General features: G+C 37.4%; 1 protein-coding gene across 6 annotated transcripts in view; it reads left to right on the top strand.

Annotated features, from left to right (window-relative positions):
* The window catches only part of NNT (nicotinamide nucleotide transhydrogenase), a 101,213-nt gene that overhangs the window by 70,577 nt on the left and 5,972 nt on the right, over positions 1 to 24,664 (top strand). For all 6 annotated transcript variants that reach the window (XM_054486921.2, XM_054486924.2, XM_054486923.2 and 3 more), the window contains 2 exons: positions 47 to 206; positions 2,262 to 2,343. In XM_054486921.2, coding sequence (XP_054342896.1) covers positions 47 to 206; positions 2,262 to 2,343 — 242 coding nt within the window. The remainder of the gene's footprint in view (positions 1 to 46; positions 207 to 2,261; positions 2,344 to 24,664) is intronic.

The following is a 24,664-nucleotide window of genomic DNA, read 5'->3' on the forward strand; positions in this document are numbered from 1 at the left end:
AAGTTATGTGTATTGAACTCTCACAGCTGATAATTTGGCTCTCTAGGCAATGAATCGCTCCCTGGCTAATGTGATTCTTGGAGGCTATGGCACCACTTCAACAGCTGGTGGAAAACCCATGGAAATTTCTGGCACACATACGGAAATCAACCTTGACAATGCAATTGACATGATTCGAGAAGCTAATAGCATTATTATTACACCAGGTAAAGAAAAAAAGCAAAAGCAAATAACCTATAATAGCTGTTACAATTGATGACGTTAAAATTTCTTATAATAGGAAAGTAGAATTGAAACTTCTTTAGTTTTGAAAATATAATGGAAACTTAATAGCAATTCTATGATTACTAAGTGAAAAATACTGAGAATTCTCAGTTTAAGTTAATATTTTGGAGATCGCATGGAAATTCTATAAATTCTTACAGTGGGTTCTAGGCATGTCTTTCTGTGATTATGTGTACATGTTTACATCATTTTCAAGTCTTTTTTTTTTTCTCATTGGTAATTTTGGGCCCATTGTCAAGATTAAATTAGATATAGTATATGAAAGTCTTTAGCTCACTCATTAGAGTTGCTCAATAAATGTTATTCTTTTTTCAAAAATGATTATTTAAAAAATGATCAAGAATCACGTGGTTTTCAACAAAATGAGGCAATGTGGCCTAGTAGGAAGAGCTTGGTATGGAGTCACGATACCTCACTTTTGTTCTTGATTTTGCCTCTAACAATCTATGGGAAATTGCCCAAGTCATTTAATCTCTCCAGGCCTCAATTTTCCAGTTTTCTGAGTTTTAGCTCAGTTCTTCTTCACTGTTATCACAGGATGCTGTGGTATTATGAGTAATACATTGGTTTCAGATTAAGATTTTAACTCTATCATGTTATCAAATGAGTTTTCTCTAAATAAAATCTACTGATTTGACATGTGAGTAGTTTACTAGTTAGTTATGTACTGAAGTAAAAATAGGAGACATTAGCTGAATTGAATGTTAAAGTGTAAGCCTTCTCAACTTGGGACAATATCACTTTTTAGGGGCATTTGAAATAGGTGGATTTGGGTTTTTGGTTGTCCAAAGATGGGACTGCTACTGTCAATTAGTGGATGGAAGCAGATAAATGAAATGTACTGTAATGTGTGGGACACTGCTGCATAATGAATCATCACACCCAAAGTAGCATTGGTCTTACCTATTGAGCAATGCTGTTCTGGAGTATAAAGGTGTAAAGATGTAGAGGACACAATCTATTTCCTCTAGGCACTTTCCATCTAGTGATGAAGTCAGATAGGTAGATCAGTAATGCAAGGTGGGTTATGATAAGGGCTAAACTGAACTATGTAGACAATTTTTCGATCACAAGAAACCTATGAAGGTTTGTAGGGAGGTGAGGATTTGTTTTTAGGACTTAGAGGATAGATGGTGTTGGGATGGGAGAAGCCAGTGGGAATAGCTTGAGCAGAGACTTGGCATTTGAAAAAACAGGGATAGAAAAGTGGGGACAGATGTGAGATTCATTGTGCAGGTAGAATGGACAGAAAGGAGGGTGAAGATGACTGAAGTTCTTGGTTATACCTGTAATAACATCGGAAATATGGAAACAGTTTTTGGAGTGCGGGGTGGGGGGAAATTTTGAGTTCTTTTTTTGAGACATTAAATTTGAGGTGGAGATGGGACAAGAGGCATGTTATACTGGCATTCAAATGACAGGTCAAGCCTGCAGACAGATTGGGAATCATCAGATGGTTGTTGAAGCCATGAGATGAGCTGAGATTTTCAAGGAGAATGTGAAGGTCAAAGTTAAAGCCCTTTGGAAACTTTGTTATATAAGTGGAGAAAAGAAGGAGAAAAACTATTCAAGGAACTAGAGGAAGAATAATAACAAAGTTAGGCTGGGACAGGGGACTGCAGTGTCATCAAAGCCAAGTATGAAGAGAGTTTAAAAACAGAGAGAGAGAGAGACAGAGACAGAGACAGAGAAAGAGACAAGAGAGGGAATACCCAAGGGTGTGTGCAGTGTCGGGAGCAGGGGTGCACAGCAGCATGAGACACTACAGAAGATTGAGGAGCAATCATTACATTTCCAATTTCAAATTTAGGGCAATATTTTTAAAAGCCCAGCTTATAAATTTGTTTTCATTTCTAGTCCTGTTAAATGATTGCCTGTGTTGGCATAAACATGTGTTTTGATCAAGAGAGAAGTTGTACTTCATGTAATTTCAAAATAAAAAACATATTCTTCTGTGTTCTTAATGTTCCTTGCAGGCTATGGTCTCTGTGCAGCCAAAGCTCAATACCCCATCGCTGATTTGGTAAAGATGCTCACTGAGCAAGGCAAAAAAGTCAGGTAAGTGTTTGCAGTGGAAAGGCTTGCAGTATGTGTAAAGATGTGTGTGTGGAGAAAAGGAAATACAGTGGCCCCTTGAACAATGTAGGGGTTAGGGCACTGACCTGCCCATACAATTAAAAATCCATATATAACTTTTGACTCTCCAAAAACTTACCTACTAATGGCCTACTGCTGATCAGAATGCTTACTGATAACATAAACAAAATATGTATCAATTAACACATTTTGTATGTTATATGTATTAAATAGTAGAGAAAGGAAAATGTTACTAAGAAAATCATAAGGAAGAGAAAATATATTTACTATTCCTTAAGTGGAAGGATCATCATAAAGGTTTTCATCCTTGTCTTTACGTTGAGTGAGATGAGAACAAGGAGGAAGAGGAGTTGTTGGTCTTGCTCTCATGAGTGGCAGTGGTAGAAGAAAATCTGTGGATAAGTGGACCCTCTCAGCTCAAACCCATGTTGTTCAAGGGTCAGCTGTATATGGCTTCTGAAAAAGATGACTGTTTCTTAAAGTGGTGTTTTACATGTGTAATCCTAGGTAAAGAAGTTAAGTTGTTAATGAACAAGCCATATTCTGGTCTTAGTCTTACTATTTAGATTTTGCTGTCCCTGGGTTAGCATCAACTCAAATATTATCGACTCATTTTAGAAAAGGAAAATTTGTTATTCCAAATTCTTGGATATTTATTAATGGGGAAATCGGATGTCTTGTTTCTCTGTGGTTTGATTTGAGGAAAGAGGTCAAGTTAAGCATTTTAACTACATCAAGTTGTATCTTTTTGGTTTCCGGTAACACTGAATAAAAACAAAAGGTCTTAAAAGAGAGGCCTCAAAGAGCAAGACCAAGTAATAAACCTGTGCGCTGGTTACTTTTCTGCTGAGTTAGCTCTCATATGCTCAGGTGGAAAAGACTGCTGAAAGTGTTCTTTTCATAAAGCTATCCACGTTTTGGAATACGAATCAGAGCAGCAGCTATTCCTGCCACTTGCCATTTGGGCATTGGCCTGCTCTTGGGAGGATATTAAGCAGAATGGCAAAGTTGAGGACTCTGTTTTACTAGCTTATTCTCCATGACGTTGGATAAACGGTTTGAGGAACATACAAATAGGGCCGTTGGGTGATGAACGTGGTGACCCTCAAGGTACTTTGCATCTCTCCTGCTCACCTTTGGGTCCCCATTCTGGGACTCTGATGTTACTTAGGAGTCAGAGAAGAGAGGTTATGGAGTTATCCCTGGTAGGACAACTGCTGCCCGTTTTGTGGGGAGGCTGGTTCACTAGCAGTTGTGTTGATGTGACACTGTTAAGTCGGAGAGACAAGGTAACTCATTAAATAGAATTAGTTTGTTTACCAGGATGTTAATGTTTGTGAACAAAACTGTTAATTTCTGTTCATAAAAGTTTTAGACATCAACCTTATGCTTTTGTCTGGAGACAGATGATGAGAAAATAAGCCAAACAGTATTCCTAGAGCCAGTCAGAGTACTTTTTGCTGGACTGGATGCAGAATCCTAATCTCTGGCTAGAATGTCCCAGCTGCTAGTAGTGGTGAAAGAAACTTAGATGATGAAATCAGGGGGCTACCTTAATTGTATTAGTGTCAGCAGTTAATTGTATTAGTGTCAGCTGCACTTTATTTCTTCCTTCCTTTCTTTCCTACACTTCCTTTCTTCTCTCACTCCTTCTCCACTCCTTCCTCCAATCTATAGTTTCTGTTTGTCAAATATATAGAATCAAAATACTATTTTGTGGTGGGACCAGCATTTCTGTGATAAGATTTTCATATTTATTGAGAATCTTAGATGAATTGAAGATAGAAGATGAGAAAAGTCATTGACTTTATTTTTAAATTTTTACATAAGAAGTCTACTTTTTAGTTACTTATTCCAATTTTTACATAGGATATTAAACTGTGCTTTTTAAAGCCATCATTTTGCTACTGAGAACATTTGTAGGCCTGCAAGTGAAAAGGATGTGTTAAACAACGTTTTTTGATTTTCCTAAAAAGAAACTGTTTTCTCTATTCAGTCCACATGTGAAAAAGTCTAATGTATTTGTAATGCCCTCTTTCACCACATAAATGTTTAGGAGATGGGTGGCAATCATAATAGAGAAAGAAAAATGCCTTTCATGTCTTAGTTATCCTTAGGAAAGGGAAGGATTAATTTGACATACCTCTCTTGTTACCTGTTGATCAGCCTAGGTTAACCAGACATCTTGGAAAATCAGTCCAGTGTTAAATAGGTGGATGTGGAGTGAAGAGCATTGTGACTGTAGTGTAGCTTGAGGGAAGGCAGCACCTTAAGGGAAATGTCAAAGGAAATAAGAGAGATGGGAAAAATGATTTGAAAGGAAAAAGGATAAGACAAATGAGTTTTTTGTTTCTGATCTGATTAAAATTAGAATTTTATCTATGAGGACATGATATAAACTACTGTTGTAGGATGATTTCTGTGACACTGCTTGGGAAGAGTAATTACTTGATGAAAGGTTTATGAGAAATATTTAATTATACATATATGAATAGTTTTTCAGTTCTACATTTTTTATTGAAGTAATTGTGTGAATAGGACCAAGGGCTTTTCATGAGAGAGCTTTTCATTGCTTCACATAATTATTAACGTAGTTCAAATAATTTTATAAATTTATTAATAATTTATTATGTAGGATCAGAATAAGATGATTAATTCAGTCTAGTTTATTTGTAAGTTAGTTATTTATAGTCATCTTTCTTTCATATTAAAGGTAAAATATATTAATATATTGTAGTTTTTTTTTTACTATAGTGTGTTGAATTTTCAACATGAACTTTGTAACAAATTATGTAAATCTTCCATTTGAATTAAACGGAAGAGGACTATTCTTGCTGAAATTATGACAGTAGATCATCATATTTTTCTGTGTGAATTTTTTTATTGAAAGAGATTTGTAGAAACTGTGATTTTGCTTTGTGCCTGTGTTATCTTTTCACAGGAGAAATGCAAATTGTCTTTACGAAGTTAGGAATATGTATATACATAGATGCTAGCTTTTTTCCTTTTTTTTTTTTTAAGGGGCAAACGTCTGTTTGAACAAGAGATGACTGCAGCAGTTACCTCGTATTTTAATGAAATAAATCTGTATTTACAGTTTGCAGTAATTTAGTCCTTTCATCACTCTGTGGAGCTCCCACGGTGTTCATTGAGTACAGCTGCTGGGCCTCTGGAGTTAGTAGGTCTTTGTGCCTCAGGACCCCAGCATGCCTAGCATCCAGATGTGGTGACATATTCACACACATCCCCTGTGGAAATGTGCCAGTGTGGACATATGATTGTCATCAATTAGTTACACCCAAGTGGTGCCAAGAAAAATCGCATCTGTCATACAGTCTGTCTGGCTTCATGGCCCATGATTGATTTAGAGACACTCCTGTTTTCCTTTACTTTGGCCATAGTCATAACATGCTCACGAGCTGAGATTATATAATGAAGCACATGACATTTCATGACAAGAACTCATTTTAGAATGTCATGAAAGTTCACTGGCTTAGACTTTCTTTAGTGGCCAAGATATCATTTGCTTCCCAGTAGCCCAGAATGCCTGTATAGCTTACCTAACTTCTGCTTGATGTCTAAAAGGATTTTATGACAACAATCTTATGATGTAAGAGCCACAGATATTTTTTCTTTTTCCTTCCCAATTTTTGGATTGATTATATGATAGGCTTTTCATTATAAGGCAGAGATAGTGTTCCCATTGAGTAATTAGGGAGGGGTAGAATATGCCTGTAATCCCAGCACTTTGGGAGGCTGAGGCGGGCGGATCATGAGGTCAGGAGATCAAGACCATCCTGGCTAACACGGTGAAACCCCGTCTCTACTAAAAATACAAAAAATTAGCCAGGCGTGGTGGCAGGCGCCTGTAGTCCCAGCTACTCGGGAGGCTGAGGCAGGAGAATGGCGTGAACCTGGGAGGCGGAGCTTGCAGTGAGCCAAGATCGTGCCATTGCACTCCAGCCTGGGTGACAGAGCGAGGCTCCTTCTCAAAAAAAAAAAAAAAAGAAAGGGGTAGAATTTTTTTATTATAATTACTGCTTGATTTTCTTTCTATAAATCATTGCTTGAATTATCACAGAAATCATTTGAATTTATTAAACACCTTTCAACTTATTTTTTTTGGTTATTATTTTGTTTTTGAGATGGAGTTTCACTCTTGTCGCCCAGGCTGGAGGGCAGTGGCATGATTTCAGCTCACTGCAACCTCTGCTTCCTGGGTTCAAAGCGATTCTTCTGCCTCAGCCTGCCAAGTAGCTGGGACTACAGGCGCATAACACCACACCTGGCTAATTTTTGTATTTTTGGTAGAGATGGAGTTTCGCCATGTTGGCCAGGCTGGTCTCGAACTCCTGACCTCAAGTGATCTGCTTGCCTCAGCCTCCCGAAGTGCTGGGATTATAGGCGTGAGCCACCGCACCCGGCCTCAACTTCTTTGACTAACTGATGTTATGTATTGCTTTCATGTTAATGTTCTGCTATATCCTTCTACTACTAACTTACTGAGAAACTTATTGCTAGGTACTGAGCATACAAGGATGCATAAGTCCAATTCTCAAAAGTTTGTAGTTATGAAGAAATCTCTATTAACAGATCAATGAATGAATGAATTCCATTTAATGTGATAATATGCTAAGACAAGTAGAGTGGCAGTAAGAATGCAAGGAGTAGTTAGCTGTCCAGGAGATATTTTAAACTTTTTACAACCTGAAATATCTTGCATGTTTTTAAAAATAAATATTTTCATTTATTTTTTACATACTGTCTAAATACATCTAGCTGCCTGTGGTATTTGCAGTCTAATAATGTTTTACAGTCTTGTGTAATATGGCTATAAGTTTAAATACGTATTATTTTTACTTAGAAATTGATTCTTTGAAGACACTTGAAAATATAAAATATTTTGTCCATCTAACTGTCTAACTGGATTTTTTTTTGTTGTTGTTGTTGTTGGAATCTTGCTCTGTCACCCAGCTTGGAGAGCAGTGGTATGATCTCGGCTCACTGCAACCTCCACCTCCTAGGTTCAAGCGATTCTTCCACCTCAGCCTCCCAAGTGGCTGGGATTACAGGCGTGCACCACCACACCTGACTAGTTTTTGTATTTTTAGGGGAAACAACATTTCATCATGTTGGCCAGGCTGGTCTCAAACTCCTGACCTCAGGTGATCTGCCCATCTTGGCTTCCCAGAGTGCGGGGATTACAGGTGTGAGCCACTGCACTCAGGCAGGATTTTCCTGTTTTTCATGGATAAGTGTGATTCAGATAAACAAAGTTCAGCCTTCTTGGATTTGTTATGTTTTTGGGTGGAGGAAGAGTCAAGGCTTGCAAATTGGTAAAGCAATAAAGTCATGTATTTCTGACGAGAATAGAAACTAGGCCAGTTAAAATTATCTTGTATAGTATTTGAGTAACGAAATAGACATTATTTAGCAGTTTCATGTCAGCTTTGTAATACTTTTATAAAATAAAGATACCACTATTCATATCCATAACCATTCATTGAACAAATAATTATAATATATAGTACTCTTTCCTAAGCTACTGTTGTAGGTCCAGGGGATACCTCAGTGAAGATAACAGCTGAAAATTCCTGGTCTTATGGAATTTACATTAGTTAATTAATTAATTAATTAATTAATAGGCTTCAAGATAATCTGAATTGGGGATTATAAGCCCATTTGTCTCCCAATTTCAATGCTACTTGAAAAACCAGAGAACAGCTGTAGCATAGGTTATTGTATCAGAGTTTCAAAGTTATAGCTGCCACTATTTGGCCTTGAATTAGCCAGCCCTTTTGGTTTTCTCAAAGAATGTGGTGTGTTTCTTTGCACTTTGCACTGGGGCTGACTTCTTGAAAAACATGGTGGCAGGATAGTGGGTATGGGTTATTTGTGTAACTGGTCAAATGAGTGAAACTTTGATGGAAGAGAGGAAAACCAAAGAAAGTATGTGCATTCACTCACATCTATGTTCAACCTATTGTGTGGAGTTGCTAGTAATCTCCCAGATCAAAGGTGTCTGTTATGCTCCTAGAAAGTGGCCACCTTCATCCCAGATTGGCTTTATCTTGTCCACAGCATATTGGTATGGTGGAAAGAACAGAAGACTGTGTTAAATCTTGTGCTTTAGGTGCTTTGTAAAGCCTCTTTTGGTCATACCACTCTAGGGCGCATTCCTTATAAACTCTTATCACAGGCATTCCTGTGATCTGAGGAAAAAACTCTTACTGTTGACGAAATCATTGTCACTGACCATCAGGGTGATTTTTGGCTTCCGGTTTTAGTATTAGTTACAGGAAACTCTTTGAGCTGAGTTTTTACAATGAAGTTCATGTGAATAAATAAATAAGGATCTTGCTTATAAATAATTTTCATTTTATTGAGCTCATTAACCATTGCATTCCAGCAGCCATTTAATAGCATCATAAAAATTATTCAGACAGAAAGATGAAATTATGTATAATTTTAATTAAAGCTCTATAATATGCCAGAATGTAATATTCAAGAGTTAGTTGCAAATTGAATTTTTTTTTTTCTGGTATCATTCTTCATAATCTCGTTGGCTATTTTAAAATCAAAACAGTGTCAGTAGTCATACAGTTTCTATTCTGGGCCTGGTAGTTGGATTTGGTTAAGTGATGGAAAAGCCAGATTTGGGCACAATCTATAATTACTCTCCTCAGGATGAAAAAGGTAGTTTTGGGACATGGTTTTATAGAGGACTGCGTTGATGTTTGCACCAGACCATCTGAGCTGATCCTTCTTAGGTGACAGCTCATCTCTTTGATGAGTGTCACAGGCCACATGTACAGATGGAAAATGTGACTGTAGCCTGTCAAACATTTCCTGATTCACATTCATAAGACAAGGTCTACTATTCTGCATTAGAAAAATTGTTCCCCTGAGATGTTTTCGTAAGCTCTCTTTCATATTTTTTTTTTTCTGAAGAAGGGAAGGCCATGGATGAACAACAGAATTCAGAAACAGAGTAGCAGTTCAGCCCTTATTTGCCTTCAAAAAAAGAAAAGTACAAAGTGTTCTCTAATTCTGGCTTTTGGAAAGTTCTAGGAAGTTAAATGAACACTTTTTTTTCACTATGAATTGTATGAGTGAATTCATCAGAACCGCTGCTTCTAAGAAGGATTTTGACGGTTTTAGAAAGCTAGGTGTTTATTCCTTTGCCTGGGAAGCCTCACCAGAGATGTTGACTCTACAACCCATCTCATTCATTAGTTTTTGTGGACAGCAGTTGCCTCATCAGGAATTTTTTTTTTTCACTTGCTTACCATGTTTCCCTTTGGATGGATAGACTAGCCCCACCCTGTTGGTCCAGGCCTTTTCACTACCAAGGATAATTTATCTAACAGGAACAATTACCCTGCTGACACCATGATTTGGAAATTTTTATTCAGAACTGATTCACTAAAATGATTGCTTAAAAAAAACCCTTTTCCTTGTACTTTTAATAAGTGTGATTTATAACTGTCACCAGAAGTTCTGATCAGCTTGTGATAAACCAAAGAAACTTGCCTTTTCAGGGAGTCTATCATATTTTTCACAGGTGAAATGCATAATTAAATGTAAAAAAATACTGAATATAGTAAAGAATCATTTGATTACCTCCAGAGACCCTCCTCAGAATGTAACACTGCCACATACAAACAGAATTCCAAAGGTCCTTGAGCTATAGCTCATACTAGGGACTCTTTATTGTATCCACAGTGGAATTTCCAGCCTGTTTTTGGGACAGAACACTGTACAAACATTTTTGGTATAATTTCTAAATGAAGAGTTCCTACCTTAAGAAGCAGTTGGATTGGAAGATCTTTAAGTTCTATTTAAACCATTAAGGTTTTATAGATTTATAAATATTTATAGTTTTAAAACAGGGGAAGTTAGTAGATGTTTAACAAATGAGCCTTCTTTTTATTTTCTGTTTATGTATTTTGCCTAATTTGTCAACCTCCTAGAAGGTTATCATAACATATTTAGAAAAATTGTGGGATGATAGTATTGGGAAGGCAAAATTCCAAAATGCTATCAATGTACATTGTCCTATATCCAGCTTGATTTTAAAATGTAAAACAGAGTAAAATAAGGGAAAGTAACTCTGAACATTTGGAGTATGGACATAAATTTTGCATAGTGACTCACAAAACATGTAAGCAAATAGTTGAAGGTTGTAAAGACCTTCTTTTTTTAAAAAAAAAATCTGTTGATCCTTGTCACTATTTATAATAGCAAGAAGCTGCAAAATGGAAAAAGCACTCTAAATAGTTTAGAAAGGGGCCCAATTGTACTTACAGTTTCTTTGTGTAACTGTTGAATTGGGATGCTCGATTTAATTAAACATTCTTAATAGTTTATTGCTGAACTAGGTCTGGATATTTCCATAATACAAGAAGCAAAACATAGTTTATTTGAACAGTTGTGGTAGGATCCATGTGGTGAATGTTTTATATTCTTCAGTAGCCTCACATGCCCAAGAAAACTGCTGTTATGTACCCTGGTAGGACATATTGTCTCCATGGTCTGTGATCATGGAAATTTCTGTTGTTGTGTCCCCTTTAAAACATGTGGTATCTGAAGTCTAATGTGAAGTTGTGAAAAACTCTAAAGAATGAGGTTTATGTCACCATATATTATAAAAGAGGCTTTTAAAAAATTGTACTTTTTGAATTGCTTCTTTTTCATATTTTACCAAGTATACTCAGTATTTGTGAATAGTTCTTGTATACACTCATATTTGTTTTTATTCTTCCTTGGTTAATTTAAAAGGTTCTGAAGATCAGGTTGTTTCATTTGAGTAGATTATTCTACTTTTTTTGAACTGTGCCTGGGTCTATTCTTAATTGATGACTGAAGCCTGAGCTTTTTTATTATCTAATGTTCTATGAAAGGCTTTATTGTTTTCATATTTGAGAGAGGAAAATAGCAAATACTGTTGAATTTTTTTTTTTTTGCTTCAAGATATTGAAGAGATTATCCTAACTTGATGACATTTGTTGTATCTATCAACCGAGGAAACAATACATTTTTGCCTAATCATATCTGTTAAATGGTTAAAAATGGCCTTTTGAAAATTGACTATCAAAATAAATGTGTATTTGAATGTTAGTTTTGACCAAGTTCCCAGGGAGCCCAACGTTTACCATTATTGGCCTCAATCTAGATTGACTATGCAGTTTTTTAATATTTTTGATGTAGCTGCAAATACAAATAATTTCTGCCTTCTATTGGACTCTATTAATTTTTACTGGCATTACAAGATAAAAATTAGAAAAGCAACCCAGTAAGTGTTGACATTAGATCAACATTTGTTTTAATGTGAAAATGTGTGCTTCTTTGTATTAAGTGATTATTAAAAATATGCATTTATTTGAAAAACACAGATGAACATTTATATTATTATACAAAAACATATTTGAACAGGATAATTGCTGTGTACATTTATTGAACACTTGTGTCTGCCAGGTGTTGGCCTAAAGCACTTTGTATGAGAAGCTTTTTATACAAACTACATCACTTAAATCCCTCAATAGTCCTCTGAAGAGATTTTATTATCAATCCCATGGTACACATGAAGGAATGGAGGTACACAGAAGTAAATTGTTCAAATGCTTTGAACCTGGCAGTGGCAATCTAGAACTCTTAACTGCTACCCTATACTGCTTTTCTAAATCCCTTCTCTAGAAAGAGACATAGATAGTATATAAATCAGTATACTTTATTGGGCACACTGTGTTGTTTAAAACCCCTTCTCCCCTTCTCTCTCTTGAATGGAGTCCTTACAATAGAGTGTCAGGAACTGATAAATAAGACATGGTTTGTTCCTATTCTCAAGGAACTCTTAGAAGAGCACAGTCATGTCAACCAGTTATGTTATTGTATAGTAAGAAGTAGATGCATAAAGGAAGAATTCTGAAAGCCTGCAAGGTCTTTCTATGACCTCATTTTAGTTATTTTCCTCTGTAGAATCTTGTCATGGTCAGGGATAGCTCATTCTTTTTAAAGCATGTACATAATAAAAGATAATGTTCATAGTTGAAAGAGAAGAACTAAAAGGTTGGTAGGTTTTGCATGTTGAAATTCTGGATATTCTTCATGTGGTGATGGAATATTGATGAGCTTTGGCCATCAGTTCCGGGAAATTGCTCATCATGGCCAACCATGTATTGTTGGCCCCAAGTATGTATTATAATTAATTTTAATACATACTTTGGGGTTTAGCCAGTTACATGTGCCAGAATTTTTTATAAACTCACATTGACTCATCAGTGTGCATATATAATCTCTCTACACATTTGACTGTATTCTGTTATTCTTCTCAAAACATTGGCATTCTCTTGTAATAATCTTGCACGTGTTTTTCTCTGACTTTAGAGTCATAAAGTTTAGCGTAATAAATTACTGTGCAAGTAGATATAAAATGATCGGTCTTTTGGGATATTAGGCATAACATGATGGTTATATTGGTAATTATTTACCCTTTACAACTAGCTCAACAGAAACAGTGTCTTTATGCAGTCTGCAGCTAATCAAGGCATCAAAATGAGAACTAATATATTTAGAGGTCCTTAATATCTAATTTGGTCCAAGATACCTCAGTTAAAGCCTCAAGATGGTAGCCAGATGGATTAAAGATGACAAAAGCAGTATTAAAAACAAATAAAATTAAACAAAATAAGCTGGAATCAAGGAGGGATATAAAAATGAAATCCAAAAGTAATCACAAAGTATATATTGGGTCATTTAGCTAAAATAGAAGTCCTAGTTCACTGAATTTCGGGACTGGAGAGCTTTGTGGTAGGCAGAATAGTGGTCTTCCAAAGTGTCTACATCTGAATCCCCAGAACCTATGACTATGTTACCTTACATGGCAAAAGGGACTTTGTAGATTTGATGAAGTTGAGGATTTTGAGATGGGGAGATTTTCTTGGATCATTGGGTGGGCTCAGTGTAATCACTAGGGTCATTATAAGAGGGAGGCAGGAGGATCAGAGTTAGAGAAGGACATGTGACAGTGGAAGCAGAAGTTGGGGTGATGTAGCCCCCCACCAAGGAAAGAGGGAAGACTGCAGAAGCTGGAGAAGGCATGGAATGGACTTTGCCCTAGAATCTCCAGAAGGAATTTTTTAAATTATTTTTTTATCTTTTTATTTCAATAGGTTTTTGGGGAATAGGTGTTTGGTTGCATGGAAAAGTTCTTTAGTGGTGATTTCTGAGATTTTGGTGCACCCATCACCCAAGGAGTGTACACTGTACCCAATGTGTACTCTTTTATCCCTTGCCACCCCCACCCTTTCCTCTGAGTCCCTAAAGTTCAGTGTGTTGTTCTTATGCGTTTGTGCCCTTATAGCTTAGCTCCCACTTATGAGTGAGGACATATAATTTTCCATTTAGTTTTCCATTCCTGAGTTACTTCAATTAGAATAATAGTCTCCGGTTCCATTCAGGTTGCTGTGAATGCCATTGTTTCATTCCTTTTTATGGCTGAGATACCACATTTTCTTTATCCACTTATTGATTGATGGGCATTTGGGCTGGTTCCATATTTTTGCAATAGCAAATTGTGCTGTTGTAAACGTGTGTGCAAGTATCTTTTTTGTATAATGAATTCTTTTCCTCTGGGTAGATACCTAGTAGTGGGATTGCTGAATCAAATGGTAGATCTACTTTCAGTTCTTTAAAGAATCTCCACACTGTTTACCATAGTGTATTGTACTAGTTTACATTCCCACCAGCTGTGTAAAAATGTTTCCTATTCGCTACATCCACACCAACCTTTATTATTTTTTGATTATGGTCATTCTTGCAGGATTGAGGTGGTATTGCATTGTGGTTTGGTTTTCATTTCCTTGATAATTAATGATGTTGAGCATTTTTCCATATCCTAGTTGGCCATTTGTATGTCTTCTTTGAGAGTTGTCTATTCATGTCCTTAGGCCACTTTTAGATAGGATCGTTTGTTTTATTCTTGCTGATTTGCTTGAGTTCTTTGTAGATTCTGGAGATTAGTCTTTTGTCAGATGTATAGATTTCGAAGATTTTCTCCCACTCTATGGGTTGTCTGTGAATTCTGTTGATTATTATTATTTTTGCTGTGCAGAAGCTTTTTAGCTTAATTAAGTCCCATCTGTTTATCTTTGTTTTTGTTGCATTTGCCTTTGGGTTTTTGGTCATGAAATCTTCACCTAAGCCAATGTCTAGAAGGGTTTTTCTGATGTTATCTTATAGAATCTTTATGGTTTCGGGTCTTAGATTTAAGTCTTTGATCCGTCTCGAGTTGATTTTTGTATAAGGTGAGAGATGAGGATTCAGTTTCATTATTTCGCGTGTGGCTTACAATTATCCCAGCACCATTTGTTGAACAGGGTGTCGTTTCCAGACAAAATCTCTGAATTGCCAGAAAAAGAATTCAGAAGGCCTATTATTAAGCTAATCAAGGAGGCACCAGAGAAAGGTGAAGTCCAAGTCAAAGAAATCAAAAACATGATGCAGGATATGAAAGGAAACATCTTTTGTGAAATAGAAAGCATAAATAAAAAGCAATCACAACCTCTGGAAATTAAGGACAGAGATAGAGAAATGTAAAATGCATTGAGTGTTTCAGCAATAGAATCGAACAAACAGAAGAAAGAACTTCAGAGATCAAAGATAAGCCTTTTGAATTAACCCAATCTGTCAAAGACAAAGAAAAAAGCATTAAATGAACAAAGCCTCCAAGAAGTTTGGGACTATATTAAACATCTAAAACTAAGAATAATTGGTGTTCCTGAGGAAGAAGAGAAATCTAGAAATTTGGAAAACATATTTGAGGGAATAATTGAGGAAAACCCCCTTGGCCTTGCTAGAGATTGACACATCCAAATAACACCTAGAAAAACTCAAAGAACACCTGGAGAATTCATCACAAAACAATCCAGAAGGAATTAAGGCTTCTCCGATATGTTGATTTTTTTTTTTAGTCCAGGGGAACTGATTTTGGACTTCTGACCTTCAGCCCTTAAGTGATAACAAATTTGTGTTGTTTGAAGGCACTGAATTTGTGGTAGTTTGTTACAGCAGCAATATGAAACTAATACAGACTTTAAATATCATGTAGAACAGCGATTCTTAGTCTTAAGTTCTCATCAGTCAGGTTTTGGGAAGAACAGTGGGCCTGGTGGGCCTGGGGGAAGCAGGAGACACTTACTGGTGATCTGGATTGAGAAATTAGGAAGCATTTTTGGTGTCCAGTATTACTTTTAATACCTCAAAAGAGCACACATGATTAATTTGAGAGGCAGTTAGTACTGTAGGATTGAGCTAGGGCAACATCATGTAGTTATTCTGGAAATCCTGGGCTCCCTCTAAGCTGCTTCTTGCTCTTACTAGTGCTTAAGACCATTGGTTGAAATCCCTCCCCCACCTTCCATAAATAAAAGGCTGTCCCAGCTTCCATAATGGTCTTGATCATGCCCACTGCCAACCGTCCTTTGAGTTATATGTAAAATACTCTTGGATTCATTTTGGATTGAACTGGGGGTTATGCATGAGGGCAGATTAATGAGCCTGTCTCCCTCTGACCCACAAAAAAGAAGCCTGAAATTTCCCTAGATAAGGCATTTGTTTTAAATTGTTAACAAAAAGCTTTTTTTAGTAAAAAATTTTTAAATTCTTTCTTTTGCATTTGAATATTTTCTTCTCTTCTGTGCAAATAAGAAATATTTGGTCATCTTCTGTGGTTTATTTGAAAATCACAGTTTTGCCTTTTTTTCTGGCCAATTGATCCAGAATTTTTTTTAGAGAGAGAGAGAGAGAGAGTGTGTGTGTGTGTGTGTGTGTGTGTGTGTTTTGAGACTGAGTCTCGCTCTGTCACCCAGGCTGGAGTGCAGTGGTGCAATCTTGGCTCACTGCAACCTCCGCCTCCCGGGTTTAAGCGATTCTCCCACCTCTGCCTCCTGAGTTAGGTGGGACTATAGGTATGTGCCATCATGGCCAGCTAATTTTTGTATTTTTTAAAATAGAGACAAGATTTCACCATGTTGGCCAGGCTGGTCTTCAACTCCTGACCTCAGGTGATCCGCGCATCTCGGCCTCTCAAAGTACTCGGATTACAGGTGTGAGCCACCATGCCCGGCCAGAGTATGTTATTTTTTAAGTTGTTAGGTATTTTGTGTTTCTCTTGAACCTTATCCAAGTGCCCTCTGATCTTTTAAATCTGTGGTTCTATGAGCTAAATCTAGTTATTTAGTTTCATCATTGGGTTTAGTCAGTGATAAAAGAGTACCTTTGGTAACTGGGGGAAAAATCTCTGAGTTAATTTGAAATGTTGATTTGAAATTGATACAGTTGAAATACAACTTGGCATTCTTTCTTTGAAAGAAAATCATCTGATTAATAATGCAATGCAATACTTTAGATATATTACTAAGAATCTCTGTTAAAGTGAAATGACTTTTTCAATCTAAAACTTTTTATTTTAAGATACATTCTTTTGGAAATGATTTTCTTCCATTATTATTCAAAAATAATCACATGCTAGGGCCCTAAAATTTAATTATAGGATCTCTGCCTTTGTTGGGGCACAATCTCTGTGCCTTTCTTTGGTTCATAAAATAGTTAGAACATTGAGTTAAAATATTGTCATTACTGTGTCCACCAAACAGTGCATTAAAATACATATTAATAAACTACAGTTTCAATGTAAGTTCTTCTTGGCAGAGATTTGGATGTTAAACTTGGTAAAATCTATTTTGTTAGGTATTTACAAGGAATTATTATCTGGGGAGAAAAGAAAAATACGGACTCTGTCCACATAATTAAATGCCCATTCAGCAAAGTGTACAGGTGGTTAATATTTCTAACAACTACTGTCTGATTATAGATCAGTTTTCATTGACGTAGTTATCAAAGAAAGCATTAAAAGTTTTAATTTTTTTTTCTTTCTCAGTTGAGGTTAGAGTAAGGGAACAGGGGCAAACTGCTTTGAGCTCTCTTTAAGACCATGCAAATATCTTGCTCTTCATCAAACTTAACTCCCTAGACTGAACGTGTGCTGATTTTTTTTTTCTTTTTCTTTTGAGATGGAGTTTTGCTTTCTCGCCCAGGCTGGAGTGCAGTGGCGTGATCCCAGCTCACTGCCACCTCCGCCTCCCGGGTTCAAGCAATTCTCTTGTCTCAGCCTCCCAAGTAGCTGGGGTTACAGGCACCCACCACCATGCCCAGCTAATTTTTGTATTTTTAGTAGAGACAGAGTTTCACCACGTTGGCCAGGCTGGTCTCGAACTCCTGACCTCAGGTGATCCATCCGCCTCAGCCTCCCAAAGTGCTAGGATTACAGGCGTGAGCCACTGAGCCTGTCCATGCTGATGATTTTTACGGTACCAATCTTTATTATGATGATTGCAAAATGGTGATGTAAAAACCCCATCACATTTATCAGTTCATGGTCTACCACTGTAAGGGAGAGTGCTTCTTTGTTTGTTTGTTTATTTCTTACTGACTTATGAATCTGTTATCAGTATTGATTCCTGGTTTCCCACTTTCTGCAGTGGATTATAATCTCTTACTATTCTTTCCATTTTGATGTTCAAATAACTTTCTTGTTTTTAAACACTTTGTGTCATACATGCCTTTAAAGCCATGTGTTTGTGTCAATCTCATGTGCATTTTGCTTTGTTTGCATCCTTCTTTCTCACATACTCAAGGATTACACAAATTCAGCCCTTTCCCCTTTTTAAAAAAATTTGAATTGTTATTATACTTAAGTAAGCTTTATTTTTTTTTCTGGATCTGTCATCTTTTTCTTAGTTCTTCTTTTATTGTCCCTGAACCTGAGGGATTATTCAGCTATCTCCACCATAGAAGACAAGGTTAAAAGTCTGGAACTTGATGAAAACAGTGATGGTTATTTGTAAACTCAGGCACCTTGGAAACTTCCATTCATCATTTCTTTTCTCAAATTCCTGGTGATCAGTAGGCTTGGGAGTATATTTTGGTTATTTCAATATAATGCATTTGCTTTCTAAATCTATTTTTAATTTTCATGCTTAAACCTGCATATGAAAAGATATTTATGTTTAGAGTTGAGGTTTAGAAAAATACCTCTTATTTAATGAGCATGCACTTTGATTGCTGGAGAAATTTTTTTCCAAATATTTTCTTATTGCCACTGTAAAATATTAAATTTTTAAAGTAGAGATCTCAGCAGAAGAATCCATGTAACATTTGGAAATGCTTTCTCTGGAGCAGTTTGAAAACAGCTGTAGTAGTACTGAATATAGCTCGTATTACTACATGAAAAGTATGCACATAAATTGTCAGTATTTTGCCTCACTCATTTGTTGTCAGGAGTGACTGAAACTCTGGTTTGGTACAGATGATGACATTAGGATAGCAATGTTTGGTTAAAAAAATAAACAATCTTGTTTCTAGAGATTTAAAAAAAATTTAACTTAAGTGTTGAACTATCTGTAATATTGCCAAAAGTGATAGAATAATTCATGGTTGAAAAACCTAAAACCTGCATTAAGATGGTGAGGTTGGATGACCACCTAAAACTAATGAATGCCTTTAATTTTATTCTCACTTAAATAAAACTGTCAACAACCCACTGAAGGAAGGGATGCTGGATTCCTTTTAAAATAATCTTAGAGTATTAATAGTTCATTCTCTGCAGTTCATTTCCACTTGCTATCAGTGCTAATAAAAAATACCTATTTAGTCTTTGTCTCCCATTCCTGACATAAAGCTTATAAAACCCATGGAATTTCGTAATGCGGAATTTCGTAATGTTCCTGATTTGGCTAGGGTTGGCTATTGTTTGTGTATAGGAATGCTAGTGATTTTTACACATTGATTTTGTATCCTAAAACTTTGCTGAAGTTGTTTATCAGCTGAAGGAGCTTTGGAGCCAAGACTGTGGGGTTTGCTAGGTATAAAATCATGTCATCTCCAGACAGGGATAGTTTGACTTCCTCTTTTCCTATTTGGATGCTCTTTATTTCTTTCTCTTGCCTGATTGCTCTGGCAAAGACTCTCAGTACTGTGTTGACTAGGAGTGTTGAGAAGAGGGCATCCTTGTCTTATGCCAGTTTTCAAGGAGAATGCTTCCTGCTTCTGCACATTCAGTATAATGTTGGCCATGGGTTTGTCATAGACGGCTCTTACTATTTTGAGGTATGTTCCTTTAATACCTAGTTTAGTGAGAGTTTTTAACATGAAGGGATATTGAATTTTATTGAAAGCATTTTCTGCATCTATTCAGATATTCACGTGGTTTCTGTCTTTAGTTCTGTTTATGTGATGAATCACATTTATTGATTTGCATATGTTGAACCAACCTTGCATCCCTGGGATGAAGCCTACTTGATTGTGGTGTATTAGCTTTTTGATGTGCTGCTGGATTTGGTTTGCAAGTATTTTGTTGAGGATTTTTGCATCAATGTTCATCAAGGATATTGGCCTAAAGTTTGTGTGTGTGTGTGTGTGTGTGTGTGTGTGTGTGTGTGTGTCTGACAGATTTTGGTATCAGAATGATGCTGGCCTTACAGAATGAGTTGGGGAGGAGTCTCTCCTCCTTGGTTTTTTCCAATCATTTCTGTAGGAATGGTACCAGCTCTTCTTTGTACATCTGGTAGATTTGAGCTGTCAGTTCATCAGGTCCCGGGCTTTATTTTCGTTGGTAGACTATTTATTACTGATTCAGTTTCTTTATTGACCTGTTCAGGGAATCAGTTTCTTCCTGGTTCAGTCTTGGGATGGTGTATGTGTCCAGGAATGTATTCAACTCTTTTAGGTTTTCTAATTTGTGTGTATAGAGGTATTTGATAAAAAAGAATATCTGTCATTCGATGTATTTTTCCTCCAATTACAAGACCCCTAATTGTAGTTTAGAGTCTTCATTATTAGCTTTAAAGATGTAGAAAACTATTTCTCACTTATCTGGGCAAAATAAATGGCCATCTATAGCTCTTTTCAGGTCTTCTTTTTAGGAAGGGGTCAAGTCCTGTGCTCTTTAACCTCTTCCCTGATGCGCCTATATGAGGAGTGGGGAGGCCTGGCTTGACAGCAGTTCTTGAGAAAAATAACAAGGCATCTTAAATGACCATAATTTTTGTGTGAGGCAGCGGTGTGTTGTGGTGGCCAAAAATGCTGATACAGACTTAGGCTTTATCAATGGAAGATGTGAGGATATGGTTTTCTTACTGTGCCTTATGCATCTAGATCATGTCTAGCACACTGTATTCACTTTGAGGGACTGAGGCTTAAGCTGGGCATTGACAATATAGGATACAGATGACTAGGACAGCAGTAGGTCAGGATGTCTGTCATTCATTAAACAGTTGAAAGGACTGAGGATGTTTTGCTTAGGAGGCATCCAAGGTGTATTAGTCCATTTTCATGCTGCTGATAAAGACATACGTGAGATTGGGCAATTCACAAAAGAAGGAGGTTTAATGGACTTGCAGCTCCACATGGGTGGGAAGGCCTCACAATCATGGCAGAATGTCAGAAGGATCAAGTCACATCTTACATGGATGGGAGCAAGCCAAAAAAGAGAGCTTGTGCAGGGAAACTCCTTCTTATAAAACCATCAGGTCTCATGAGACTTATGAAAGCAGCACAGAAAAGACCTGCCCCATGATTCAGTTACCTCCCACTGGGTCTTTCCCACAACACATGGGAATTCAAGATGAGATTTCAGTAGAGACACAGCCAAACTGTATCATCCCACCTCTGGCCCCTCCCAAATCTCATCCTCACATTTCAGAACCAATCATGCCTTCCCAACCATCCGCCAAATTATTAACTCATTTCAGCATTAACTCAAAAGTCCACAGTCCAAAATCTCATATGAGACAAGGAAAGTCCCTTCTGCCTATGAGCCTGTAAAATCAAAAGCAAATTAGTTACTTCCTAGATATAATTGGGTAAATACACCCATTTCAAATGGGAGAAATTGGCCAAAACAAAGGGACTAAAGGCCCCATGCAAGTTTGAAATCCAGTGGGGCAGTCAAATCTTAAAGCTCAAAAATGATCTCCTTTGACTCCATGCTTCACATCCAGGTCATGCTGATACAAGAGGTGGGTTCCCATGGTCTTGGGCAGCTCTGCCCCTGTGGCTTTACAGGGTACAACCTCCCTCCTGGCTGCTTTCATGGAGTGGCATTGAGTTTCTGCAGATTTTTCCAGGTGCACGGTGCAAGCTGTCAGTGGATCTACCATTCTGGGGTCTGGAGGATGGTGGCACTCTTCTCACAGCTCCACTAGGTGGTGCCCCAGTAGGGATTTTATGTGGGTGATACGACCCCACATTTCCCTTCTGCACTGCCCTAGCAGAGGTTCTCTGTGAGGGCCCCACCCCCGCAGCAGACTTCTACCTGGGCATCCAGGTGTTTCTATGCATCTTCTGAAATCTAGGCGGAGGTTCCCAAACCTCAATTCTTGACTTCATTGCACACGCAGGCTCCACATCACAAGGAAGCTACCAAGGCTTGGGGCTTCCACCTTCTGAAGTAACAGCTCAAGCTGTACCTTGGCCCCTTTTAGTCATGGCTGGAGCAGCTGAGACACAGGGCATCAAGTCCCTACACTGCACACAGCAGAGGGACCCATGAAACCATTTTTTCCTCCTAAACCTCTGGGCCTATAATGGGAGGGGCTGTTGCAAAGGTCTCTGACATGTCCTGGAGAGATTTTCTCCATGGTCTTGGGGATTAACATTAGGCTCCTCATTACTTATGTAAGTTTCTGTAGCTGGCTTGAATTTCTCCTCAGAAAATGGGATTTTCTTTTCTATCACATTGTCAGGCTGCAAAATTTCCAAACTTTTATGCTCTGTTTCCTTTCTAAAACTGAATGCCTTTAATAGCACCCATGTCAGCTCTTGAATGGTTTGCTGCTCAGAAATTTCTTCTGTGAGATATTCTAAATCGTCTCGCTCAGGTTCAAAGTTCTGCACACCTCTAGGGCAGGGGTAAAATGCCGTAATTCTCTTTGCTAAGACATAACAAAAGTCACCTTTGCCCCAGTTCCCAAAAAGTTCCTTATCTCCATCTGAGACCATCTCAGCCTGGATTTCATTGTCCATAACATTATCAGCATTTTGATCAAAGCTGTTCAACAAGTCTCTGGGGAGTTCCAAGCTTTCCCACATTTTCCTGTCTTCTTCTGAGCCCTCTAAACTGTTCCAACCTCTGCCTGTTACCCAGTTCCAAAGTTGCTTCCACGTTTTTGAGTATCTTTTCAGCAGCACCTTACTCCCAGTACCAATTTACTATATTAGTCCATTTTCATGCTGCTGATAAAGACATACCTGAGACTGGGCAATTTATAAAAGAAGGAGGTTTAATGGACTTACAGTTCCACAAGGCTGGGAAGGTCTCACATTCATGGCGGAAGGCAAGGAGGAGCTAGTCACATCTTATGTGGATGGTGATGGTGGAAGGCAAGGAGGAGCAAGTCACATCTTATATGGATGGTGGCAGGCAAAAAAAGGAGAGCTTGTGCAGGGAAACTCCTTCTTATAAAACCATCAGGTCTTGTGAAACTTATTCACTATCACGAGACCAGCATGGGAAAAGAGCTGCCCCCATGATTCAGTTATCTTCCACCAGGTCCCTTCCACAACATATAGGAATCAAGGTGAGATTTGAGTGGGGACACAGCCAAACCATATCACTAGGATAGCGGACAGGAATCTGCAAATAAAAGAGGTTGTAGATTCATTATGGTTCCAGATGGCACAACTACAGACCTTGGAAAACAATGAGATGGAGTTTCTCTTCGGGCCATATATATATGTATATATATACACACACACACACACACACACACATACATACATATACACACATATAATTTATTTATCTTTGGCTTAATATGGATGAATATATTATATATTATATAATATATAATCTTATATTAAGACTGAATATATTAATATATGAAAATATATATATCGCAAATCCTCAAATAATGTCATTTTGTTCAGTATCATTTTGTTACCACTTTGATGAGGAAAAAAAAAATCAATTCCCAGCTGGGGCCATTGTCTCTGTGGAGTCTGCACATTCTCACCATGCCTGTGTGGGTTTTCTCTGGATTCTCTGCTTTCCTCTCATATCTCAAAGATGTTCATGTTAGGTGAATTGATGTGTCTATGTGGTCCCAGTTTGAGTGAATATGGGTGTCTGGGAGTGTGCCCTGCAATGAGATGGTGTCCTGTCCAGATCTGGTTCCTGCCTTGGGTAAATAATTATCTTATTTGATTTTATTAATCTTTCCTAACTGTATGTATAGCTCACATTTATTTCAGTGTTTAATATTAGAAGTGTTTTGGTCTTTATTTAGAAGTTTGGTGATATTTCTGTGGCCAGAAATATGCTGTAGGAACTTAACTCTTGTTTATATCAATTAGCCTAGAGTAAAATTGGTTTCATTATATCTTGTTTCACTTAAAGTTGCACTTTCTAAAAAGTTGCACTTTCTAAGAACTTATGGATAAGTGAGGACTTACTGTATATGAATGAATATATTACTATATGAATATATATGCATACATACACATATATACACATACTTGCACACACATGGACACACACACACACACATATATATGTAGTCTAGTAATGGATTAGACCTTAGAAGGGTCATTGAAGGTATTTAGGCTGAGGTTGGATGGATCTCTTCCAAGAGATAGTATAAACTGCATTTCTTTTTGGATTCATTCATTCATTCATTCACTTCTTATGGAGCCCTTTCTATGTGCCACACACTGTTCTTAGTATTGTGGAGACAGATAAATACTGGGCAAGAGGTTGGATTAAAAAACTTTAAAGACCTCATTATATCTGTGGTCAAAAGAAGTTGCTTGATGCTTTGGGGTCCTTTACCTTAAGTGTAGAGCTCTGCTTGTGTATTACCCACTCTGTGTTTTAGATGCTCCTGTGTGTTCCCATCACATGTCTTCTGTGATGTGGAGTAGTACTTTATATCATTCTCTGAGTGGCTGTAGGCTTTAACATCATGTGTATGACAACATTTTATCTCCCTACCTTTTTTTTTTTTTTTTTTTTTTTTGAGACAAAGTCTTGCTCTGTCACCCAGGCTGGAGTGCAGTGGCACAATCTTAGCTCACTGCAATCTCCTCCTCCTGGGTACAAGCGATTCTCCTGCCTTAGCCTCCTGAGTAGCTGGGATTACAGGCACCCACCATCACGCCCGGCTAATTTTTGTATTTTTAGTAGAGATAGGGTTTTGCTATTTTGGCTAGGCTGGTCTTGAACTCC

The sequence above is a fragment of the Pongo pygmaeus genome, chromosome 4 (assembly GCF_028885625.2).
Source record: "Pongo pygmaeus isolate AG05252 chromosome 4, NHGRI_mPonPyg2-v2.0_pri, whole genome shotgun sequence".
In the NCBI taxonomy this organism is placed as follows: Eukaryota; Metazoa; Chordata; class Mammalia; order Primates; family Hominidae; genus Pongo; species Pongo pygmaeus.